This window comes from Crinia signifera, chromosome 1 (genome assembly GCF_055691185.1).
Source record: "Crinia signifera chromosome 1, ASM5569118v1, whole genome shotgun sequence".
Lineage (NCBI taxonomy): Eukaryota > Metazoa > Chordata > Amphibia > Anura > Myobatrachidae > Crinia > Crinia signifera.
The window spans coordinates 209,920,310-209,942,814 of record NC_139217.1 but is presented as its reverse complement, the minus strand read 5'-3'; the positions used below and the strand labels follow the sequence as shown (position 1 = coordinate 209,942,814).

The following is a 22,505-nucleotide window of genomic DNA, read 5'->3' as shown; positions in this document are numbered from 1 at the left end:
CAGCCCAGACCCTTTTGGCTAAGAGTAGGCACTGAGAGCAGCCATCCACACCAACTGTAATTTTTTCACTAGTGTGAGAGAGGAGACTGTTGCTATACATCTAGCTCCCCTTTCAATGGAGAGAGTGGTCTAGTCCAGAGTTACTGCCAGCTAATGTAATCTGTAATGACCTGCTGCTTCAGCATGGGGAGTGTGCCAGCCCTGCCTGGGATATCTGTGTCTAGCATCTAATGAACGAAAGTGACTACTAACCACAGTATTTAGATAATGGCTACCAGAGTGCCCTTTGCAACTCTCACGCGGCCAGGGAGCACTTCTGTAAAAAAAATTTACTACTGGCAACTCTAGTCTTTTCTACCTCTACCCCTTTATTTGATGAATTATCACTGGTCACTTTCATCTGCCACTGTTGCCACCCTAATCCTGCAAACTCTCACAATGCCTGGACCAATACCACAGCCCATGGCACACATTTGTCCCACAGCACCCCTGCTTGTTCTTCCTGCTTAAGGAGAGGGCTTGAGTATGGTAGGGATATGGTGCAAGTTTATCTATTACAGCTGACCTAATCCTTCTTCAGTACCTAATAAAAACTAAAATGAGGAAGGGGTTAGGCCCCAGGATTAGACGGCATACCCATTGATGTTTACAAAAACTAGGTAGAGTTTTTCGCTCCCTTACTACTGGAGCTGTTTACATTGTGTTTTGAGACAGGGGAGTGCCCCCAGACCATGATGGAGGCTAGGATAATACTCCGGCTTAAGCAAGGGAAAGACCCTGTAGATCCTGAGGCTTTTAGGCCAATCTCATTGCTCCCGTCAGAGGCCAAAATAGTGGCAAATACTGGTGACAAGGCTAAACAGACTTATGGAGAAAATTATTCATTTTAATCAAACCGGGTTTTTACCCGGTAAATCCACATCTATAAATATAAGAAAGGTATTTAGGCACCTTCAGGTGCCACAAAACATAACAAACAGCTCCGCGATAATGTCTTTGGATGCCAGCAAGGCATTCGATGCAGTCAAATGGGTATATCTATGGGAGGTCTTGAAAGGATTCGGATTAAATTTTATCAGATGGATACAAATTTTGTATAGTAAACCGACAGCCAGAGTATCGGTCAACGGGTGGACGTCAGCTGCCTTTCCCCTCTTTAGGGGGACAAGACAGGGCTGCCCGCTGTCGCTGAGTTTGTTTTCCTTGGCAATCGAGCCTCTAGCATGTGTCATAAGATCTCACTCCGAAATCGAGGGCTTTGCAACAGGGCAGGGCACTGACACAGTCGCATTATTTGCGGACGACGTGCTGATCTTTTTACAAGACTATGTAAAATCCGCCCCAAAGGTGTTACACCTGATTAAAGTTCATGGTGGCTACTCCGGATTTGAGATAAACACTGATAAATCTAATATATTGGCACTGAAGCAGCAATTGGTAAATGAGCCCCATGAGAAACTGGCAATAAGCTGGACCGACTCCTTTAAATATTTGGGGATCCGGATATCAAGAGATCCATATGAATTCAGCCAGCTAAATGTGCAGCCAATATTGGATTTTATCACTGTGAGATTCAAAATTGGATGTGTTTGATGTCCCATTGGATGCAGGTCAGACTTCCGACTTGGACTCCCTTTCCTGTGGTGGGGAACAGCAGGGGTTGCATGCAATACATCACATGTGAAAGGACCGTCTGCAATGTATCAGGTGGGGAGATAAGATGGCCATACCTGCGATACAGTAGTGTATGGCCAACTTTAGTCTGTGTCCCCCAAATGGTTGAATCCCCAGGACCCCTACATCCCACTACCAATCTGAATCTCTCTCTTCTCTTTAGCCAGGAAACTTGCATAGTTGTAGTGCTAAAGCTGGGTACAGATGAAGGGCCTGATTGTGGTTTAATTGGTAAGCTGCCTCAGCAGTAGAAATCATTTGGTGGTCGGCGATCATCAAATGATCTCTCCTGGGCCCTCAAATATGTCAGTGGAGACTGATTTACATTTGCAGGCTCCAGGCGAAGACAGACAGGGTGGACGGCTGATGTCATGTGACTGCCCATGAAGCGATGGGTATTCCCATATTCCAGCATTGCCACCACCCCCAGAGTGACCCTCCCCAAACCCAGTTGAGCGTCACTGCCGGCTGTGCGGGTAGGCAAAGGTGCCTGCACATGCGCAGTGCTTCAACATCGGTCCCCCGTGCGAACACGTTTTAAACTTGGTTTCCTCTACCTCCCCATGGCAGCTGTACTATGGGTTTTCCCCCTCTTTAGGTAGATCTGGAAAGGAAAAAAAGACACAACACTGCCCCTATATAAGGACCGCCCCTACTGAGGCTCAGTGTCTTTTTTTCCTTTCCAGGTAGAGGAGGCTTACCCCGACACTGCTGCTGCCTTCCCCACTGCCTAGTGCAGCCAGGGGTTTAGGCAATCGAAGGCTACCCGCAAACCCAGAGTAGTTGGGACACCTGTCTGGTGATACCCCCCCGCTATTGTGGCTGTGGGCTATGGTCTCGCAAATCCCCGCAAACTGTACCTGAGACATGTCTGTCCGGAGCGTCTGACTTTCAAACAGGGATCGCGCGCCATCCGGTGCGGCGTTCTCCTCACACAGGCTCCGGAGCACGAGCGCAGGAGGTGCTGGGGGCGAAGTCAGACACGGCGTCTGACGTCAGCAAGTACAAGCGCGCGCGCGCACGGGGGTGTGTATATGGCGTCTGACGTCATCAAGGAGCGCTAGGCTGTGCACGCCTCTCTGACAAGCAGAGAGGGACGCCAGCACTTAAAATGGCGCCGCAGCTGACAGAGAACGCTGCTGAGACTCACTGAACCAGACGGACACTGGGTAAGGCTCCACTGTTAGCTTGCTAACGGAGCGCTATACTGCATTATCCCTTGCTATTGCTGATTATGGTATTTGTGCTGACAGTGATTCTGCAGCTATGGAGGATGATAGGAAGCAGCAAGGACAATCGGGGTAAGCCAGGAGGAAAATGTTAGCAAATGCATTTAATTGGACAGCTATTAAGCAGGGCTTATGTGCTTGCAGATCAGAATCAAGCAAGGAGAAACTGGAGTTTAAACAGAAACACAAAATTTGCACGTGGATAAATGCTCGGTGTGTGATGCACCCCTGCCGGATAAATGCAAGGGCGCGGTGTGTGAGAATTGTAAAAAAGCCCCCATAATGAGGCCAGAACAAATGGCGGACTTGGTCGCCATGCTTAAAACTTCCCTAGCAGACACCTTTGTTACAAAGGAGGATCTGAAGAAGGGGTCACACAAAAGGCCCAGAGACCCACCTTCTGAGGACCCAGGGGAAGGCCCCGCCACTGACCTACAGGAAGAAGTGGAAGAAGGGGAGGTGACTCAAGAGAAAATGGAGCTGGATTTTAATCCAGATCTCCTCAATAACCTACTTATCCTGATAAACAAATCACTTAGCATTGAGGATCCGCAAGAGGAAGGGAAGCTACAGGACCTCCTTTTCAAGGACAAAAAGAAAAAACCCAAGTCTTTTCCCCTCTCTAAACCACTACAAGACATAGTGGAAGAAGAGTGGGCTAACCCAGACAAGAAAATAGCTGTGCCACTCAGGGTTAATAAAATGTACCCCTTTGATACGGAGCAAGTGAAGAAGTGGGAGGTGGCGCCCAAAGTGGACTCGGCCATTGCCAGGTTGTCGAGGAAGACTACCTTGCCACTTGAAGACGCCAATGCGTTTAAAGACGCAATGGAAAGAAAGATGGAGATGAGCCTGCGTAAGCAGCACATCACGTCCGGGGCCTCCATAAAAGCATCCTCGGCAATAGCAGTGACCTCGAGGGTGTTGAGATCCTGGTGCCAGGACTTAGAGTCCGACTTACTGGATGGAGTGAAAAGGTCAGAACTCCTTAAAATAATCCAAAACGTGCAAATTGCCGTTGAATTTATCTGCGATGCATCATTAGATGCGGTGAGACTGGCAGCCAGATCAAACGCAAGTACCGCAGTAACCAGGAGGGCACTGTGGCTTAAACCGTGGTCCGCGGATGCCCAGTCTAAAAACAAACTGGTATCACTCCCGTTCCAAGGTGATTACTTGTTCGGAAAGAACTTAGACGACATCATATCAAAAACCACGGGGGGAAAGTCGGTGTGGCTTCCTCAGGACAGAGGTTTTAAGAAAACATCAATTAGATCGCAAAGATCTCCGTTCCAAGACTTTAAGGAGGCAAGGACATACAGGCCGGGCAGAGGGTACAGAAGACCCTGGTCCGGAGGAAGAAGCTCCTTTCGTGGCCAAAGGGGCAGAGACGGAAGGTTTGGATATAGACAAACGCAATGACGCCAAGCAGAAGGTCGGGGGCAGGCTGAAGAAATTTCATTCAGTTTGGGCCCGATCTACCAAAGACAAGTGGGTGATGGAAGCAGTATCATCAGGATACAAAATAGAATTTGTACAAGACCCTGGAGTATGGCTGGAAGATTCACCCATACCAAAAGACAGGGCAGAAAGGTTGGCATTAAAACAAAGCCTACAAAACATGATAATACAAGGAGTGGTGGTGAAGGTTCCCAAAGAACAAGAGATGACAGGATGGCAATCAAGGTTCTTCGTAGTCAAGAAACAATCGGGAGGATTCAGGACCATACTGGACCTGAGAAGACTGAACGCATACGTGGTAGCCAAAAAATTCAGGATGGAGTCTCTCAGGACAATACTCCCGGACATAAAGAGAAACGCTTTCTTGACTACAATAGACCTCAAGGATGCCTACCTTCACATACCAATCTATTCAGGGCACCAAAAATTCTTAAGATTCCGCATATCAGGCGTAACATACCAGTTCACGGCTCTGCCATTCGGCCTGTCAACCTCTCCAAGAACATTCACCAAGGTCCTGGTAGTGCTAGTAGCAAGGCTAAGAGAGGAAGGCATTACAGTATGGGCGTACCTGGACGACCTGTTAGTGATGGCACGGTCAGAGGAACAAGCAATAAGTCACACACACAGGGTGATGGACTTCCTTCAAGAACATGGCTGGATTATAAATCTAGACAAAAGCCAGCTTCAGCCCACAACAGCGGTAAAGTACCTGGGGGTCATTATAGACTCAAGAACAATGAAAGCAATACTGACACGAGAGAGGATAACAAAGCTAAAACAAGAAATAAACTACTTCTTGGTAAGAACAGTCAGCTCAGCAGACTGCCTAAGGTTACTGGGCCTCATGTCTGCAGCATCAGACACGATAAATTGGGCAAGGCTTCACACAAGAGTCATACAAAACTGCTTCCTGTCTCAATGGGACGGGGACAGCAAGCAGACCACGCAAAGAATTATACTATCAAAAGGAGCCAAACAAGACCTGCTCTGGTGGGTGACAAGAGGAAGACTAGGACAAGGGAAGTCCTTCACCACAAGAGAGCAAGTGCTACTGACAACCGATGCCAGCATGTCAGGCTGGGGGGCAGTATGCGAAGGGACAGCAGCCCAAGGAGAGTGGACAAGACAGGAAGGAATACTCCACTCAAACATCAGGGAAATGAATGCAGTAAGGGAAGCGTGTCGGCACTTCCAATCCCAACTGTATCAGAGGGACATAATAGTCAGAACGGACACCTTGGTGGTAGTAGCGTACCTCAACAAGCAGGGAGGTACAAGAAGCAGATCCATGATGACGGCAGCAGCACAAGTGCTGAACTGGGCAGAAGCCTGGACGAGCAGCCTCTCAGCAGTATTCATAGCAGGACAAAAGAACCAGCAAGCAGATGCCCTGAGCAGGAAGCAGATAAAGCCAGGGGAGTGGGAATTATACCAAGAAATATTCGAAGAGATAGCTCAGAGATGGGGCTATCCAGAAATAGATCTCATGGCAACCAGAGACAACAGGAAGGTGGAGAAGTTCGTGTCCAGACACTGGGAAAGAGGATCCTGGGATACAGACGCACTGACGTGTCAGTGGGGGCAAGGCCTGATGTATGTGTTTCCACCATTTCCAGTCATATCAAGGATACTGAACAAAATACAGAGGGAGAAGGTAACGGTAATAATAGTCGTACCCACATGGCCAAGGAGAGCCTGGTTCCAGAAACTGATCAGGATGGCAGTAGCAGGGCCCTGGAAACTACCAGACCGAGAAGACCTGCTATGGCAGGGAAGATATGCACAGCATCAGCCCAGAGACTGGAACCTAGCGGCATGGTTGCTGAAACCAGAACCCTGGTAAACAGGGGCTTCTCCTCGAAAGTGGTAAAGACTCTGTTAAGGGCCAGGAAAAGATCAACATCGGGCACATATTACAGAATCTGGAAAACATATACACAATTCTGTATAACCCAGAGGAAGGATCATAAAGCAATACCAACAGTGCTTGACTTCCTCCAATCCGGCCTGGACAAAAAGCTATCGGTTAGTACATTAAAAGTCCAGATATCCGCACTGGGCGCCATACTGGACAGAAAAATTGCAGAGGATAAGTATGTACAAAGATTCATACAAGCATCCAAGAGGATAAGGCCAGAATTCCGCAGTCCAACTACACCATGGGACCTTAATTTAGTGCTAAATGCGTTAACTGAGAGCCCATTCGAGCCCCTGGAAGAGGTACCAGTTAAATGGCTAACAACCAAGGTGGCATTTCTGGTGGCCGTAACATCCACTAGAAGAGTGTCGGAGCTGCAGGCCCTCTGGGCAGAAGAGCCGTTTCTGAACTTTTATGAAAACAAAGTTGTCCTAAGGACAAATCCTCACTTCCTGCCCAAGGTAGTGTCATCTTTTCACATCAACCAAGAGATAGTACTACCGTCCTTCTGCGCAAAACCAGCTAACGAAAAAGAACGAAGGCTCCACAGACTAGATGTTAAAAGAGCACTAACCATCTACTTACAAAGGGTTGAGAGCTGGAGGAAAACAAAAAGGCTCTTCGTTGTGACAGAAGGCAAGAACAAAGGGCTCGGAGCCTCAAAAACAACCATCGCTAGATGGATCAGGACATGTATAGCGGAAGCATACAAGTTAAACAACAAGGAAGTCCCACAAAGTTTAAAAGCTCATTCCACTAGAGCAGTAGGGTCATCCTGGGCTAGGAAGGGGGCAGCATCCCTAGAAGAAGTATGTAAAGCAGCCTGCTGGGCATCAGCCCACACTTTCTCTAGACATTACAGTTTGGATATCGAGTCCTCCAGTGATGCGAAACTGGGCAGGAAGATACTGAGCGCAGTAATATAAAAATATAAAAATAAAAAAAACTCCCAAACGATGGGAAAGAACGCTAAGTAATTAAAGTGGACCTACAAGTAGGTGGCTACAACCTACAGCCGTATGAGGTATTATTTCTTCTTTATTCGGTCCCACCCAAAATTTTCTTTTTTACACTGCTATGGTATTACCCATAGTACAGCTGCCATGGGGAGGTAGAGGAAAGTACGGATTCTTACCCGTTAATACGCTTTCCTCTACTCCACCATGGCAGCATTATTCCCTCCCTTGGGATATATGATGCAATATAAGTATGTTAAGTTAAGTTATGTTATGTTAGAGTGCATACTCGCTGATAATTAAGACACTGAGCCTCAGTAGGGGCGGTCCTTATATAGGGGCAGTGTTGTGTCTTTTTTTTTTTCCTTTCCAGATCTACCTAAAGAGGGGGAAAACCCATAGTACAGCTGCCATGGTGGAGTAGAGGAAAGCGTATTAACGGGTAAGAATCCGTACTTTTTGTTACTTTACGATTCAATTTGTAATACTGTCAATTGTGTACCCTGAATATTGTTAACGGTGACCACTCCCGCCGGGTTGGTAATTATGTCCTCCATCTTCTGTACAAGCAACTCAATTTTGACTATAACGTCAGTGACTGCATGTTAGGAGCAGTGACAGGATGGCATCACTGAACTAGCAATATTGTTCCTTGTGTATGCACTATCATTTGGGCGGAAGTTTAAGGGAAAACACTGGTGATGTTGCTCATGGAGCTTATCTGCTACTGTATACCCAGCTAAAGAATCTAGGGCCCAGGGATGTCAAACACAAGGCCCGCGGGCCAAATCCGGCCCGCCAGACCTCTCATGTGGCCCGTGCAGCCGCCGCCAGCCTTCACCTTTTATTCTTAGCCTACAAGCCAGAGAACGTCTGCCCTCTAGCGCAGTGCCGCCGGTCGTCAACAACACCTCTGCTCCCAACTGCTGTATAGGAGCCAGAGAGAGGAAAGAGCAGGTCCGTCGTGGTGAATGGTGATGCTGCTGCTGTGCGCTCCAGGTCACTTACTGCTGAGTGTGCACTGCACAGTGACCGGGAGCACGCTGCCCCCCACTCCTGGATAGATAGTGCGAGGAGTGCTACTCACAGGAGGGAGGGGGAAATGCGCCTGTGTGAGAGCGCAGCTGTGTCCTTGGTGGTGGAGCAGCTCAGACTGGAGTGGACGCTTCAGAGCGGGTGTGTCAAACTCTCTGCCTAGGTGTGTGTGTGTGTGCGCGCGCACTGGCACATTGCAGCCCATCATTAATTGCTGTGTCCCATGATAATAAGCAGGACATATGCCCTAAGACTGAGTGCTGCCCCCCTGTGCAGGCAGCGTGTGCCCTAATGCACTGCAGTTCACAGCAATAGCAGGAGGGAAATGCTACTGCTGAGTATACAATATTTGAATGCAGTTACAATAATTTATGATAATAAAGAGTGGACACCTAGTCCTACAGATACAACAGGCCCTTTGAGGGTGACCAAACTGCTGATGCGGCCCCCGATGAATTTGAGTTTGACACCCCTGATCTAGGCCAATATTCTTCCACTACAAAGTTTTACAGTTTTCATTGAATGTTCTTGAAGACGGCCTTCTCCTTACCTCTGCCTCTTTCAAGATGTTGAAGCGTGATTTGGAAGTCCAGACATTGTTTGCAGAGTCCAATAACCGTGCATTTTACTGTACTACCATACAACGTTTGTCATTACACAGGGTCATTATGTATATGGCTGATCGGCCATGGAAACCCAATCCATGAAGCTACTGACAAACCATTGTGCTTATGTGTCTTCTAGAGCAGTGGTTTCCAATCCTGGTCTTCAAATACCCCCAACAGTGCACATTTTTCAGGTAACCCAGCAGGTGCACTCATTATTCAGGCACATTTTAAAAGATCCACTGGTGGAGCTAATTATGTCACTTGTAATTCTGTGTAGAGATCTGGAAAACGTGCACTGTTGGGGGTACTTGAGGATCAGGGTCTGGAACCACTGTTCTAGAGTGCAATTTTGTGGTAACTGTTTCTAACAGAGGACAACAATTTTTGTGGGGTTTTTTTTGTTTTATTTTAGCACTTGGTCTCATTTTGTGAGCTTGTGTAGTCTACCACTTTATGATTTATCTATTGCTCCTAATAATTTTTACTTCACAAAAATAGCACTTCCAGGAGCCGCTCTTGCAGGGTAAAAATGTGATCAAGATGGAAAGGATGAAATCCTAGGCCTGCCATGTTGAAATTCACATTCTACTGCTAATGTTTGATTGCGACTGAAATTACGCCTGTAGTCCTACCACTACGGTCACAAATTTAGTAGTAATGCCCAGTAACATGTCTGTAGTAATGACCAACACAATCACTGGTTTAGCAGTGTCAAATGGCATGTCAACAGGGCTCAGAGATAAGTAACTAGTACTTTTTAAATCACAGCCCTTCCTGATGTGGTACTTGGTAAGTCAGTCAAGCATGGTCTTAACAATACTGATGGCACTGTCCACACTGCATTCATACGGTGACACCTGCAATGCTACTATTGGTTTTTGCCCCGCATTCACCCAGCTGGCAATCTTTAGCAGAGAGAGAGTAAATTGGTACCAAGAAGACCCCTCAAATTGCTGCTGCTCCTAGCATGCCGGGGAATGACTAGAGAGCTATCAGCTGGGCACTCCTGTTTTTAAAGTAATCTCCAATAATTTTAGGAGGCTTTCCTTGATTCGATACCAAATGCATACATAGCTCAGAAAATAAGTCAAAAACTTCTATAACTGAAAATGTGTTAAGTAAAGGTTACAGCCTCTCAGTGTGTTTTTTTTCTATTGTGGAACACAAATAGAAAATTTAATATGGTTTGCTTTTTTTTTTTTTATGTAGTTACTGTTAAAATGTTGTAATGCTTTAAAATGACACTAGATGGCAAAATTGCCAGGCAGGCAAACATGTTTTTCCTAGTGTGTGTGATTATACTATATATCTTTTCTATTTCTTTTCGTCTTCTGTTACTTGTATGGCTACTGGTGTTTGATGCAACCGAAACAAACTTTTTATATTCCTTGATTGTACCTGCAATATTAATGTGTCCATATCTCAAAAGTATAGTATGTAAATGTAATATTCTTTCTACCATAGGTGTTTTTGGAGGAAGAGGCAGAGGAATGTCTGGTGCTGGCCGAGGAGGACAACAAGATAAAAAGCCAGGACGGCAGGCTGGGAAACAATGAACAATTTTAGTTGTGAATGCTTAGGTTTTTCTGTTTTTTGTTTTTTGTTAACATACTCCTGGCGACATCTTTGTCAAGCCTAAAGTGCATCGAGCGACTAAAGCGTTAAATCACAAAGTAGCTAAAGGTGTTCAAAAGAATCTACTGGTCCCATCTCATTCGTCTTCTGCCTCCTTTTTGATTTATAAAGGAAACCTACTTTTTTAATAATGGAAAGTCAATAATGCATCCCTCCCTTTTTTTTTTTTTTTTTTTTTTTTTTTTTTTTGTCACCCTCTAAACCATGCAACTATTTTTAGCTCCTTGTGGCTATCCATTTTCTTTTAACTGCAAATTGCCTGTCTGTTGCAGACTGTAGAAGCCAGCATTTTGTTTTTTAATCCATTACCTGAAAGTTCTAAAATGGTCAAAGTGTAGACCTGATCTTCATATATTTAAGGACTTACTGCTATATTGGACAGAATTATTAGCGGGTAAATTGAAATTACACAGCAAGGGTAGCCAACCAGAGGTCACCCTAAAGTTGCCCTATCATTTCAGATACCTCTTAAAATAAATGGCTAATAATTTTCCCAGATTACCTCAGTGTTCTACAAAACCCTCTCCAAAAATGTGCTCTGATTTCACTGATTGGTACCAGGGTTTTGTACCAAAAATAAAGTTTCAGTTTTCTGTTTCCTCTCTTATAAATCTATCTCCCTAGATAGATTAAGTTCACGGACTAGATGCCCCCACCAAGAACATGCAGAGCACTTTTCTCCACTTGTCTGGTTATGGAATGTTCTAAACAAATAGAGGTTAAATTTTCTCAATTGCATTGGGTATGTACGCAAATATTTTGAAGTAGTCATGGTAACTGTTGGAATCCTTTTTTTTTTTTTTTTTTCTTGTAAAGAAAATGACTTTTTATCCACTAGAAGAGCATGTGTTAAACTGGTGCACGTTCCTGGTTGCCAGATACAAGTTTGTTATGTGCAGCTAGTTTTCATTTTGAAAGCTTCTAAAATTGTTAAAAGCCCAAATCCACACTTTTCTTTTAGAATCTATAAAGTCCTTATTGGAATTGAATGCAGCTGGAAAGCTGTTTGTTTTTGTTTCTAGAGGGGTTCAGAATTGTGCATGGCAGTTAAAGAATTCTTAGTGGATATGATTTATTTTTTCTTGATTTTATGTTTATCCATTCTAGGCACTTTTTTTTTTGTTGAAGTGTAAAATAAACAAATTTCATTGAAGATCTAGACCTCTTGGTGTGTTTTAGTGTTTGGTTTTAATGTTAAAGAAAGAATATCCGTACCAAATTATTATTCAGCATTCTGATCAGAGTGCTTCGTCTTTCAGTCACTGAATGCACTGCTATGTAAGACAGTGAGAGAGGGTATTAACAAGGGCAGTGTGAGTAAAGAGGGTCACTGCTTTTTAATGTGTGTTGCTAAGTGTACACAAACTTACTATGCATGTACTTTCTGTATGTATCTAGTGGCCAAATACATATTAGCTTTGGTCAGTTTGGGATAAATGTTTATATTACTAACAGTACATGGCAGGAAATATGTGAACGCCCAAACATTGCACCCAAATTTGATTGTTGAATTCATGGATATGAACATTGAATTGGTCCCCTCTTCTAGAACGCCTCCACTCTTCTGGGAAGCCTTTGCACTACATTTGCATTAATAAGGTAGGGCACTGATGATGAGTGATAAGGCAAGGCTCCAAGCTGGGTCTGGTATAGCTCACGGACCATGTCTAGGCAGTCAATAGGTTGACACCAGAAGTTAGACATGCATTGGTCCGACAGCGACAAACTTAACGACACAAGTTCAATTTCGGCTTGGAAAATCAATATGTACATGGACACCGTTTAAGTGTACTGCATGGCTCGCTGCACTCTGCCCACTATTCTATTCTCCCTCTATGAACAAGTAGGTTTTAAAAAAAAAAAAAAAAAAAGCTACTGGTCAGGAAATTGAGTGTCTAACTTTAGTCACTGTCTAACTATTGCATGTCTAACTTTTTTGGTTTCGACCTATTGACTGTCTGACTAGTCATTGTCTGTCAGCCACCTTGATCCCTCCAAGCCAGTGTTAACTTCCTATAGATGTGCCAAGGGGTAGAAGTTAAAATTCTTTGCAGGCCATGTACATTAATCCACATCAGACTTAATAGACCTTGCTTTGTGCAGCATCATCGAGCTGCAACAGGAAAGGGTATACCCAAACTGTTGCCACAAAGTTGGAAATCCACAATTCTGTAATTGTCATAGTATATTGTAGTGTAAATATTTTTCACTACTGCAAACAAGGGGCTTGGGCTAAACCATGGAAAACAGCACTGTTGTATGGTTTTTAACAGCATGGCATCCTGCTGTAAATATTTGGGGTTTGTCCACAAATGGTGCTCTTATGGACAAAAGTCCATACATTTTTAATATATATTTAATTTGTATGGTGCCACGAGGGATCTGCAGCACCCAATTACAGAGTACATAAACAGATATGCAAAATGGGAAACAGACTTGCAGTTAAAGACTGTATAGGTTAAGTACAGGGTATATAAACAATATCAACAAACGACACTTAAATAAGTAACCTACTGTAGTGACCGAAAACGGAGTATTCATTTTGGCTAGTTGTAAATAAATTACATCACTGGTATCAGGAAAGGAAGTATAGTATGTTGAAGCCTCATATTCAACATATGTTTGAGTAATAGTTCAAGTGTTTCAGTCTCAGGTGGCAAAGGTTCCAGTATATATACACAGGCAAAAGTCACATTTGATGCCCTTTGCAGCAGGTCCAATCTCCAACTCCGATCCAATGCGCATGGGACTGCGGATTGGGTCGCATGTCAAACACGTGATTTGGACACTTCTCACCCAATTTCTTGACCTGATCCGTCAGAATCGGGTGAAGATTGCACTAGTGTACGGCAAGCTTTAGTTTGTTTGTTTGTAAGGGAATACAGATGTATGTTCATACATCTAGCTTCAGTGCCCCGTGAAACTCCTAGGCTGAGTGCAAAGCCAGGTCTCATGCAGCTCTGCTAGTATCAGGCATTTTCTAGTATCTAGTATTAGTGGTCATTTTCTGCCTTGCTATTCCTGGGGTTTGCCCATGTATTAAGCCCTGTCAGTCACACATCGGATCAAATTGTTCATTTGTTCAGTTCATTGGCCCCTGTGTATGTTTGTATGTGCTATTATTTTTTTCTCTCAAAAGATTTATTAAAACAGACCAGTGCCTCGGGTTTTCCTCTGCAGGGGCCTAAACCTTGTAGGGCAATTCACGTCTCCCGTGCTGTGGCAATAAAATATGAATGGAGGAAGACTAAGGAATTCCAGGCAGCAAAGGGGGAATCGGGCTGATGCTCCATCTGCGATCACCCACAGCCAGCTTGTCACGTGACCTGCACGTGCGCTATTGTGTGGCTGCTCCGAAAAAATGCAAAAGCATACACCACACAGCTTTGCACACAGGTAAAATTTACTAGCCACAATATTAATACATTTGGGCGGATAGTATCTGCCCCCAAGTCCTTATTTATCCTGCAATTAGTGATAATCACTGACCTTCACACACTTTCTGAATATTGCTGTTAAATCAATTGAATGTTTTTTTTTTTTATATATAACAATTTTTTTTTTAAACAATTAAGCTTTGAGTCATGCTAAAACTTTTACAAGCAAAATAGCAAATATCCAGGTAATTCAGAGCAAACAAACATTACAGCAGCGGTTCTCAAACTGTGGGTCCCGACCTTCTCAGCATGGAGTAGCGACTTTGTTGACCATCAGGCTGATGACTTTTCTAATCTCAGTCAAAATCAAGGAGTCTGAAAAATCTGAGTTGTCTGTTATTTTAGACTCATATAATTTTATGCCTCCACAATGCTGCCATTCATGTGCTGTCTACACGGATTCAGTATTGAATCCTGGCGGTCGGGATCCCGGCGTTCAGAATCCCGACAGCCGAAATGCCGACAAGGGGGGGGACGTGGATCGCCCCCCCTTGCGGGCTCGCTGCGCTCGCCACGCAGCGGGCCCGCTGCCTCGCTACGCTCGGCACACTAATTTATTCTCCCTCCAGGGGTGTCGTGGACACCCCAGGAGGGAGAAAGTGTCGGCATTTCGCCGGTCGGGATTCTGAACGCCGGGATCCCGACCGCCTGGATTATAACTGCATCCCGTCTACACATGTGATGGTCTTCTGTAGTAACTTGCTGGGGTCCTGTCATTTTTATTGTCTGATGGTGTCCCAGAGCAAAATAGTTTGAGGACCCATGCATTATAGTTTGTCCCCTGTCATGTGACAGGTCCTTTAGCCGACTTGGATTTAGACCTAACCATTTTGTATCGGTCTGTGAATAATATGTTTGTGTGTATACTGTATATGCCATATCTACCATGTAGAGATCTGGTTTTGTGTTACTGTGTGCCTTCTGTGAGGCTCTCCTGATGCTGAGAAAAGCAGAATGGTATTCTTTCCTCTCAAATGTAAATATTTCAGTTCCTGTTTGCAAAGTGAACCGAGAGCGCTCTGGAAATGGTTGTGCAACCTTACCCTTAGAAGACCTTTATGAAAAATAGATGCCTCAGCTCCCTGTAGTAGTGTTCCTACAAACAACTTCAAATATGGAATTTCATCCCCCACAAATCAAACAATGAAATTGCAAATAAGCACTCTTTGGAACACAATGTTCACTACCAGATAGACCTTATTTGTCTTTTATGGTTCCAACACATGCAGGTTATGATGCATTTATTTTACTTACAGTTTTTCAATCTTCAGAATTCTTGTGTGTTAGAACACTATGAAATACTGTAAAACCACATACAAATTATGATTGTAAACTTGTTCGTGAATACAGATGGGGTATCCCTTATGTGAAATTGCTTGGGACCATGAGCATTTTGGATAAGAGATTTTTCCGGTTTTTGGAATGTGTTTTTTTTTTGGGGGGGGGGTAACCTAGTTACCTGGTCCCCTGGTGGTGCTTCGATGTTCCCCCAACCTTCAGGATCCTCTTCAGTGGTCCCAGGGGTGCATTGCGTGTGTTTGCAGGTGCACTGGTGAAGTCACCGATGCATGCGCGCAATGCACCCCTGGGACCGGCGATGCTGCTGAAGAGGATCCTGTAGCCCACCAGGGGACGTGGTAAGTATCAAAAAAGGGGTGGGGGGACAAACAAAAATACCCTGACATTTTCTGAAAAACCAGTTTTTGGAATATTTTGATATTTGGATACAGGATAGTAAAAACCCCATTAATATCAAATAACTATTTAGCAAGTTTCTTTTTGTGCTGTTAGCGCTGAATCATCTTCTATACAATGTGCACTTAAGTCAGTTTGGACTAATAATAATAATTAGGTAATTTTGGTACTTGTGTAGTTTCATGGCGCCGTGCGTCTGAGTCCTCTTGCGGGGCTCGCTTCGCTCGCCCACGCTGCGGGCTCGGTGGCTCGCCACGCTATCTAAAATCAACTCCATGCCAACGTGGATAGTGGGGGCATGAATGATCCACGTTGGCATGGAGTTTAAGTTACTTTATTTTAGATAGTTTGGCGAGCGTACCCAACCCGGAAGTAGCACGGCGCCATGAAACTACACAAGAGCCGGTAATTTTTATAAAGTTGAGCAGTACACCACTGTGATCACCCAGAGAGAGGTGGTTTGAGAATAGGCTTTGTTAGGTTGTGAATAAAAGTTATAGTCCTGCTTTGCAGGATAGATGAAACTCATGTACTGTGCTCCAGGAGGGTGTATCTTTTTGTTTGTGAATATGGGAGTTCTGTTGTATCTGGACATTCAATACAAGAAGGTATTTGGAGGTCAGAATTGCAACCTTGCAAGACTTTACTGCACTGCTTTAAGCAACACCACCACAGTAGAGATGGTCATGTAGGAAAAAGTTAAAAGGCATCTTCCACAGCCGGTGGCACTCTCAAACTCCTATTCAGGCGACTGCCTAAATCTGTTTTATGCTGCTTTTCCACTGCCAAACCTGCTTTGACCCGGTTTTTTAAATGTTTCTTTTCCACTGCATGTAGTAAACAGTATATTACTGGTTAGTTACCGTTTTTGTCCCTTTCGCACTGAAAAAAAAAAGGAAATATATGGTTGAAGAGCTGCAGTGGGAAAGGGGTAATAGAGAGTGCCACCTGTTGTGGGATTTATTTTGGGCTTCCTGCCAGCAGCACCTAGGCTGGCACCTACTATCTTGCGAGCAAGGCCCTCCATCCTCTGTAGTTACCCAGTTTGTCTTTACACTGTTGATTCTCACTGTAAAGTGCAATGGAATATGCTGTGCTGTATAAGAACTGTAAATAAACATACTGAGGGTGCTGCTCGGCATCTGAAACTTGCTGAGATTCTCTACGCTGACTGATACCACACGTGCAACTACACCAGTGGTTCTCAACCTCAGTCCTCAAGGACCCTCAACCATGCACGTTTTCCAGGTCACCTGACAGGTGCACAGCTGCACTCATTACTCACTGACACATTTTAAAAGATCCACAGGCGGAGCTAATTATTTCACCTGTGATTCTGTGTGGAGACCTGGAAAATGTGCACTGTTGGTGGTCCTTGAGGGCCAAGGTTGAAAACTACTGATCTAGACCAGTGGTCAGGGAACTCGGTACTCATTACCCCACATAGAGCATGTTTTGCTGGTAACCCAGCAGGTGCACAGGTGTACTAATTACTCAGACACATTTTATAAGGCCCGCAGGCTAAGTTATTTATTTCACTTGTGATTCTGGGCCTTATTTTGGTTCACTCTTTCTGACAAAATACTACTTAGATGGACAAAACCATGTGCACTGCATGGGGGGCAGATGTAACATGTGCAGAGAGAATTAGATTTGGGTGAGTAATTTTGTTTCTGTGCAGGGAAAATACTGGCTGCTTTATTTTTACACTTCAATATAGATCTCACTTTGAAGTAAAACCCCACCCAAATCTAACTCTCTCTGCACATTTTGCATATGCTCCCCTGCAGTGCACATGGTTTTGTCCATCTAAGAAGGATTTTGTCAGAAAGAGTGAACCAAAATAAGGCCCTCTGTGAGGAGACCTGCAAAACATGCACTGCGTGGGGTAATGAGGACCGAGTTCCCTGACCACTGATCTAGACCATGGCAGAAGGTAGGTACTCTCCAGATACTTGACTTGTTTAATCTTCACATCTTTATTTTGATCATCCTGTAATCATGCCATCCTGCTGACGTTTCAATTCTGTCTGAATCTTTTTCAAGGCAGTGATACAAATTTCAATATACATAGGCTGAAATATATAAGCGTTAAGTATACAGTCCGCATCTATGGTCTACCAGATTCATCTTACAAACGAATAGCATATAACAGGCAGACTACTGTAGGTGCGTATACTGTATACAGTATATACCATTGAAACATGTAAGTGAATCTTCTTTGCATCAAGTATACAAAATATAAGCCAATGTATCAGGCATTTCACATACTGTTGTATTTCTGACTAATTACAGTTTGCAGATCAAAACTATACTACTACTGTAACCATTAAAAAGTACATACAGGAGTGTTGCCCATTTCACAATATGCCAATTAGCTGTAACATATTCATAAGGGTTTGGTTCAAAAGGTTGTCCCCCGAACTGTTGAAATGCACAAGGTTGACACCTGAAAAGGTTTAAACAAGTTTTGTACACTGCTCCAAAAAAAAAAAAAAGTAACACTTAAACAACACAATATTACTCCAAGTCAATCACACTTCTGTGAAATCAAACTGTCCACTAAGGAAGCAACACTGATTGACAATCAATTTTGCATGCTGTTGTGCAAATGGAATAGACAACAGGTAGAAATTATAGGCAATTAGCAAGACACCTCCAATAAAGCAGTTGTTCTGCAGGTGGTGACCACAGACCACTTCCCAGCTCCTATGCTTTCTGGCTGATGTGTTGGTTACATTTGAAAGCTGGTGGTGCTTTCACTCTAGTGGTAGCATGAGACGGAGTCTAGAACCCACACAAGTGGCTCAGGTAATGCAGCTCATCCAGGATGGCACATTAATGCAAGCTGTGGCAAAAAGCAAAGAGGTGCTACCAGGAGACAGGCCAGTACATCAGGAGACATGGAGGAGGCCAACAACTCAGCAGCAGGACCGCTACCTTTGCCTTTGTGCAAGGAGGAACAGTAGGGGCCCTGCCAGAGCCCTGCAAAATGACCTCCAGCAGGCTACAAATGTGTATGTGTCTACTCAAACTGTCAGAAACAGACTACATGAGAGTGGTATGAAGGCCCGACGTCCACAGGTGGGGGTTGTGCTTACAGCCCAACACCGTGCAGGACATTTGGCATTTGCCAGAGAACACCAAGATTGGCAAATTCCTCACTGGCACCCTGTGCTCTTCACAGATGAAAGCAGGTTCACACCGAGCAGGTGACAGAGTCTGGAGATGCCAAGGCGAACGTTCTGCTGCCTGCAACATCCTCCAGCATGACCGGTTTGGCAGTGGGTCAGCAATGGTGTGGGGTGGCATTTCTTTGGGGGGCCGCACAGCCCTCCATATGCTTGCCAGAGGTAGCCTGACTGCCTTTAGGTACCGAGATGAGATCCTCAGACCCCTTGTGTGAGCATATACTGGTGCGGTTGGCCCTGGGTTACTCCTAATGCAAGACAATGCTAGAACTGTTCCCCAGACCTGAATCCAATTGAGCACATCTGGGACATCATGTCTTGCTCCATCCACCAACACCATGTTGCACCACAGACTGTCCAGGAGTTGGCGGATGCTTTAGTCCAGGTCTGGGAGGAGATCCCTCAGGAGATCATCCGCCATCTCATCAGAAGCATGCCCAGACGTTGTAGTGAGGTCATACAGGCACTTGGAGGCCACACACACTACTGAGTCTCATTTTGTTTTAAGGACATTACATCAAAGGTGGATCAGCCTGTAGTGTGTTTTCTACTTTAATTTTGACAGGGCTCCAAATCCAGACCTCAATGGGTTAATAAATTTGATTTCCATTGATCATTTTTGTGTGATTTTGGTGTCAGCACATTCAACTATGTAAAGAACAAAGTATTTAATACAAATATTTCATTCACATCACTAGGATGTGTTATGTTAGTGTTCCCTTTATTTATTTTTTGAGCAGTGGATGTTTTCTGGGTTTCAAATGATAAATTTGCTTGCCATGCTTCTAGCAAGATGCCTAGTGTGCTCAATCATCGTTCCCAATCATTCTCATGTGGAAGATATGAAAGTATGAAAAAGTGGAAAAATAAATCCCAGAAATGTGTCGATCAATGTCATGTTGACTTTTCAAACAAACATGTTGACCTAATGACTGTCAATCTTTCATCTGGATCCCTGTTTATTGTAGGACCGGCATGTCCAAACTATGGCCCTCCAGCTGTTGTGAAACAACAAGTCCCATCATGCCTTGCTACAGTTTTGTTATTAAGGAATGCTAAAACTATGGCAAGGCATTCTGGGATGTGTAGTTTCACAATAGCTGGAGGGCCACAGTAGGAGATATGTTACAGCAACAGAATATATCCATAATAAACAGTCATTTTTTTTTATTTTGTATTCAATACATAATGGCTAGTTGTATTATATAATATAGGTACTAAAATGGTTTACCAGATAAAGGAACGTACATAATACATACTTACAATATGTTCAAGAAGAGACTGTACACAGAAGGTTACTGACTTGTAATCTCCTGTGTGTGGGTATGGTATAACTTTCCAAGAGTCGGGATTCCGACAGTTGGGATTCCAATGTCGGAGAAAAGACTGTCAGGAGGGGTGAGTGCATTCAAGCCATCTATTCTACATTCCCTCTGTGGGGGATGTGGACCCCCACGAGGGAAAATAGCCTGTGTTAGTCGGGATTCCGAATGTCTGCGAAACAACTGTTGGAATCCTGAATGTCTGTGAGTCATCCGGCACACCTATGTGCAGTCTCTTCTTGAAGCTGTTAAAGGCCTTAGCGTGCCAGCTGTGTGGGTATTGTGAAAACTGTGCTATCGGACTGGGCACCTGTGCCGTTGAAGAAGGCCGGGTCTTTTTGAAAATGTAGTCTGTGTAATGTTGGGGCAGGAGCCCAGTTGCAGAAGGTAGAGATAACCGTCACTAGATCTTTTGTAGCCAAGGATAGTAAGAGTGACAGTTGAAAAAGTCTAGGCTGAGCAATGGTTTCTGTAGGATTGGTAAAATGAGCACGTTTAAAATTGAATGTGCCAATGGACACAGGTAAACCAGAGATGGGCATTGCATGTTGGAGAGGAAGCAAAGATTTAGTTCAGTGGGCAGTTTGTAGGGTGGGAGGATGAGATTACTGCAAAATTGTTGACCTGGGATCTTGAAGTGAATGCACTTGGAATTTATTGCAGAGTGTAGGAGAGGGTGGTTCCCCAGCATTGGAACATTTTTGCAGATGGCAAGCCTGCGTGTGCTGAAGTTTGAAATGATAGATATTATATGTCCTGGCTGTATTTGCACAATCTGAGACTGAAGTGCATTTAAAATTGCAGACAAAGGCATATAAACCTGAGATAACAGACAGAATATTACAGTGAAAATGAGAAATCAAGTTGAGAGTATTTAGATGCTGCTGTGTGCTGCATATGAATTTTGATGCAGTGAATGTAAAGCAGAGTCTACATTTAAGGGATGCTTTGGTCAGGAAACATGAAGACCAAGTTTGAGTGTGGGGTGTGTCTCTGAGGTTGAAGCACAGAGAAAGTATGAGGCCTACTCTGCCACCTTTTCAGGTTCTTTACAGTCCCTTTTATGGGTGTGTTGTACAGTGTGTACATGCTCAGTCCTATTAGCTGTGAATTGTCTTGCAGCATAAGTTTGGCAATTTGCTACACATGGTACCTCCAGCCATGAGGACTGTTGCTAGCAGCCCCATAGGGCAGCATACAAATATCTGTGATTATTAGGCTGCGAGGGAGGTGCATTGTGGTGCCTAGTTTTTCTATGCCATTGCAACACCAAATCATCCCCAAGACCCATGCCTCGGTTGTGCCAAGGGGGTTTAACCCTTTGAGTGCCAACATCTGTGATAAATGTGCAAAATATCCACTAAAAATGTCAGCGTCGCTCACATTTGTAGAATACATTTTTAAACATTTTTTAAAATCCTATATAAGGTAAACATTACCTTATACTACAAGTCATTATGCTGAATAAAAATGTTTGTCAATTTTCACACCTATTTTGACATTAAAAAGAAAACCGTATGAAATGCAAGATCTGATTGTAGCAATCTTGCATCCCTGCAAAGTGCACAGGGGAGGTAAAAGCTTCATAGATATGTGGATAAGGTTGTAGGTACTGGAAGTACAAGGAGGGTGGAATGAGAAGATAGTAGAGATTGCACTGGACCAAGGTCTGGGCTATTGGTATAAAGGGTCAACAGTGTCTAGGTCAATAAGTCCACACAATGTGGTCGACATGTGCAAGGTTGATGGGCAAAAGGTCGACGTGAGTTTTTCATGTTTTATAGAGTCGACTTGTCTAATTCCAAATTTGTGTGGCGCGCTGTACTCCCCATGCTGCGGTCAATAAGAGTCCACGTGGAGAGTAAAGTATGAAAAAGTCTTGAAAAAGCTGCTGCCTGAAACGTATCGGCCACAGGCTCTACAAACCCTTGCTGCAATCCAGTACTATATTCTTACACCCTTTGGAGTGCCAACAAACCCCTACAAAACCTACACTCCCAAAAGTATCCTGGACTCACCAAGGCATTTGCAAACATCATGTGGAGGTATGCCACCCCGTAAAGCAAGCCTGCCGTGGGAGGTACGCCACCCCAATACAATAATTGGAGGAAGCACATAAGAGGATGGAACCACAAGCTATACAGGATCAGTACCTTTGGGCCCAAAAGGAAGGGATATTGCACCAAATTAAGTTGATATAAGAATGTTTTATTTTTATTAACATTTTTTTCAATATATTACCCTGGATGCAGCTTGCCCATCTCTTTTTTTTTAAATATTCCAGGCTCAACCTTTTGAGCTCAAATTTTATCTGTAATGGTAGCCAAAACACCTTTTTTAT

At 44.1% G+C, this 22,505-nt stretch overlaps 1 protein-coding gene across 1 annotated transcript in view; it reads left to right on the top strand.

The window, feature by feature from the left end:
• LSM4 (LSM4 homolog, U6 small nuclear RNA and mRNA degradation associated) overlaps positions 1–11,656 on the top strand; it is a 38,052-nt gene extending 26,396 nt beyond the window's left edge. The window contains exon 5 of the mRNA XM_083179242.1: positions 10,349–11,656. Coding sequence (XP_083035368.1) covers positions 10,349–10,440 — 92 coding nt within the window. The 3' untranslated portion in view covers positions 10,441–11,656. The remainder of the gene's footprint in view (positions 1–10,348) is intronic.
• Positions 11,657–22,505: the final 10,849 nt, after the last annotated feature.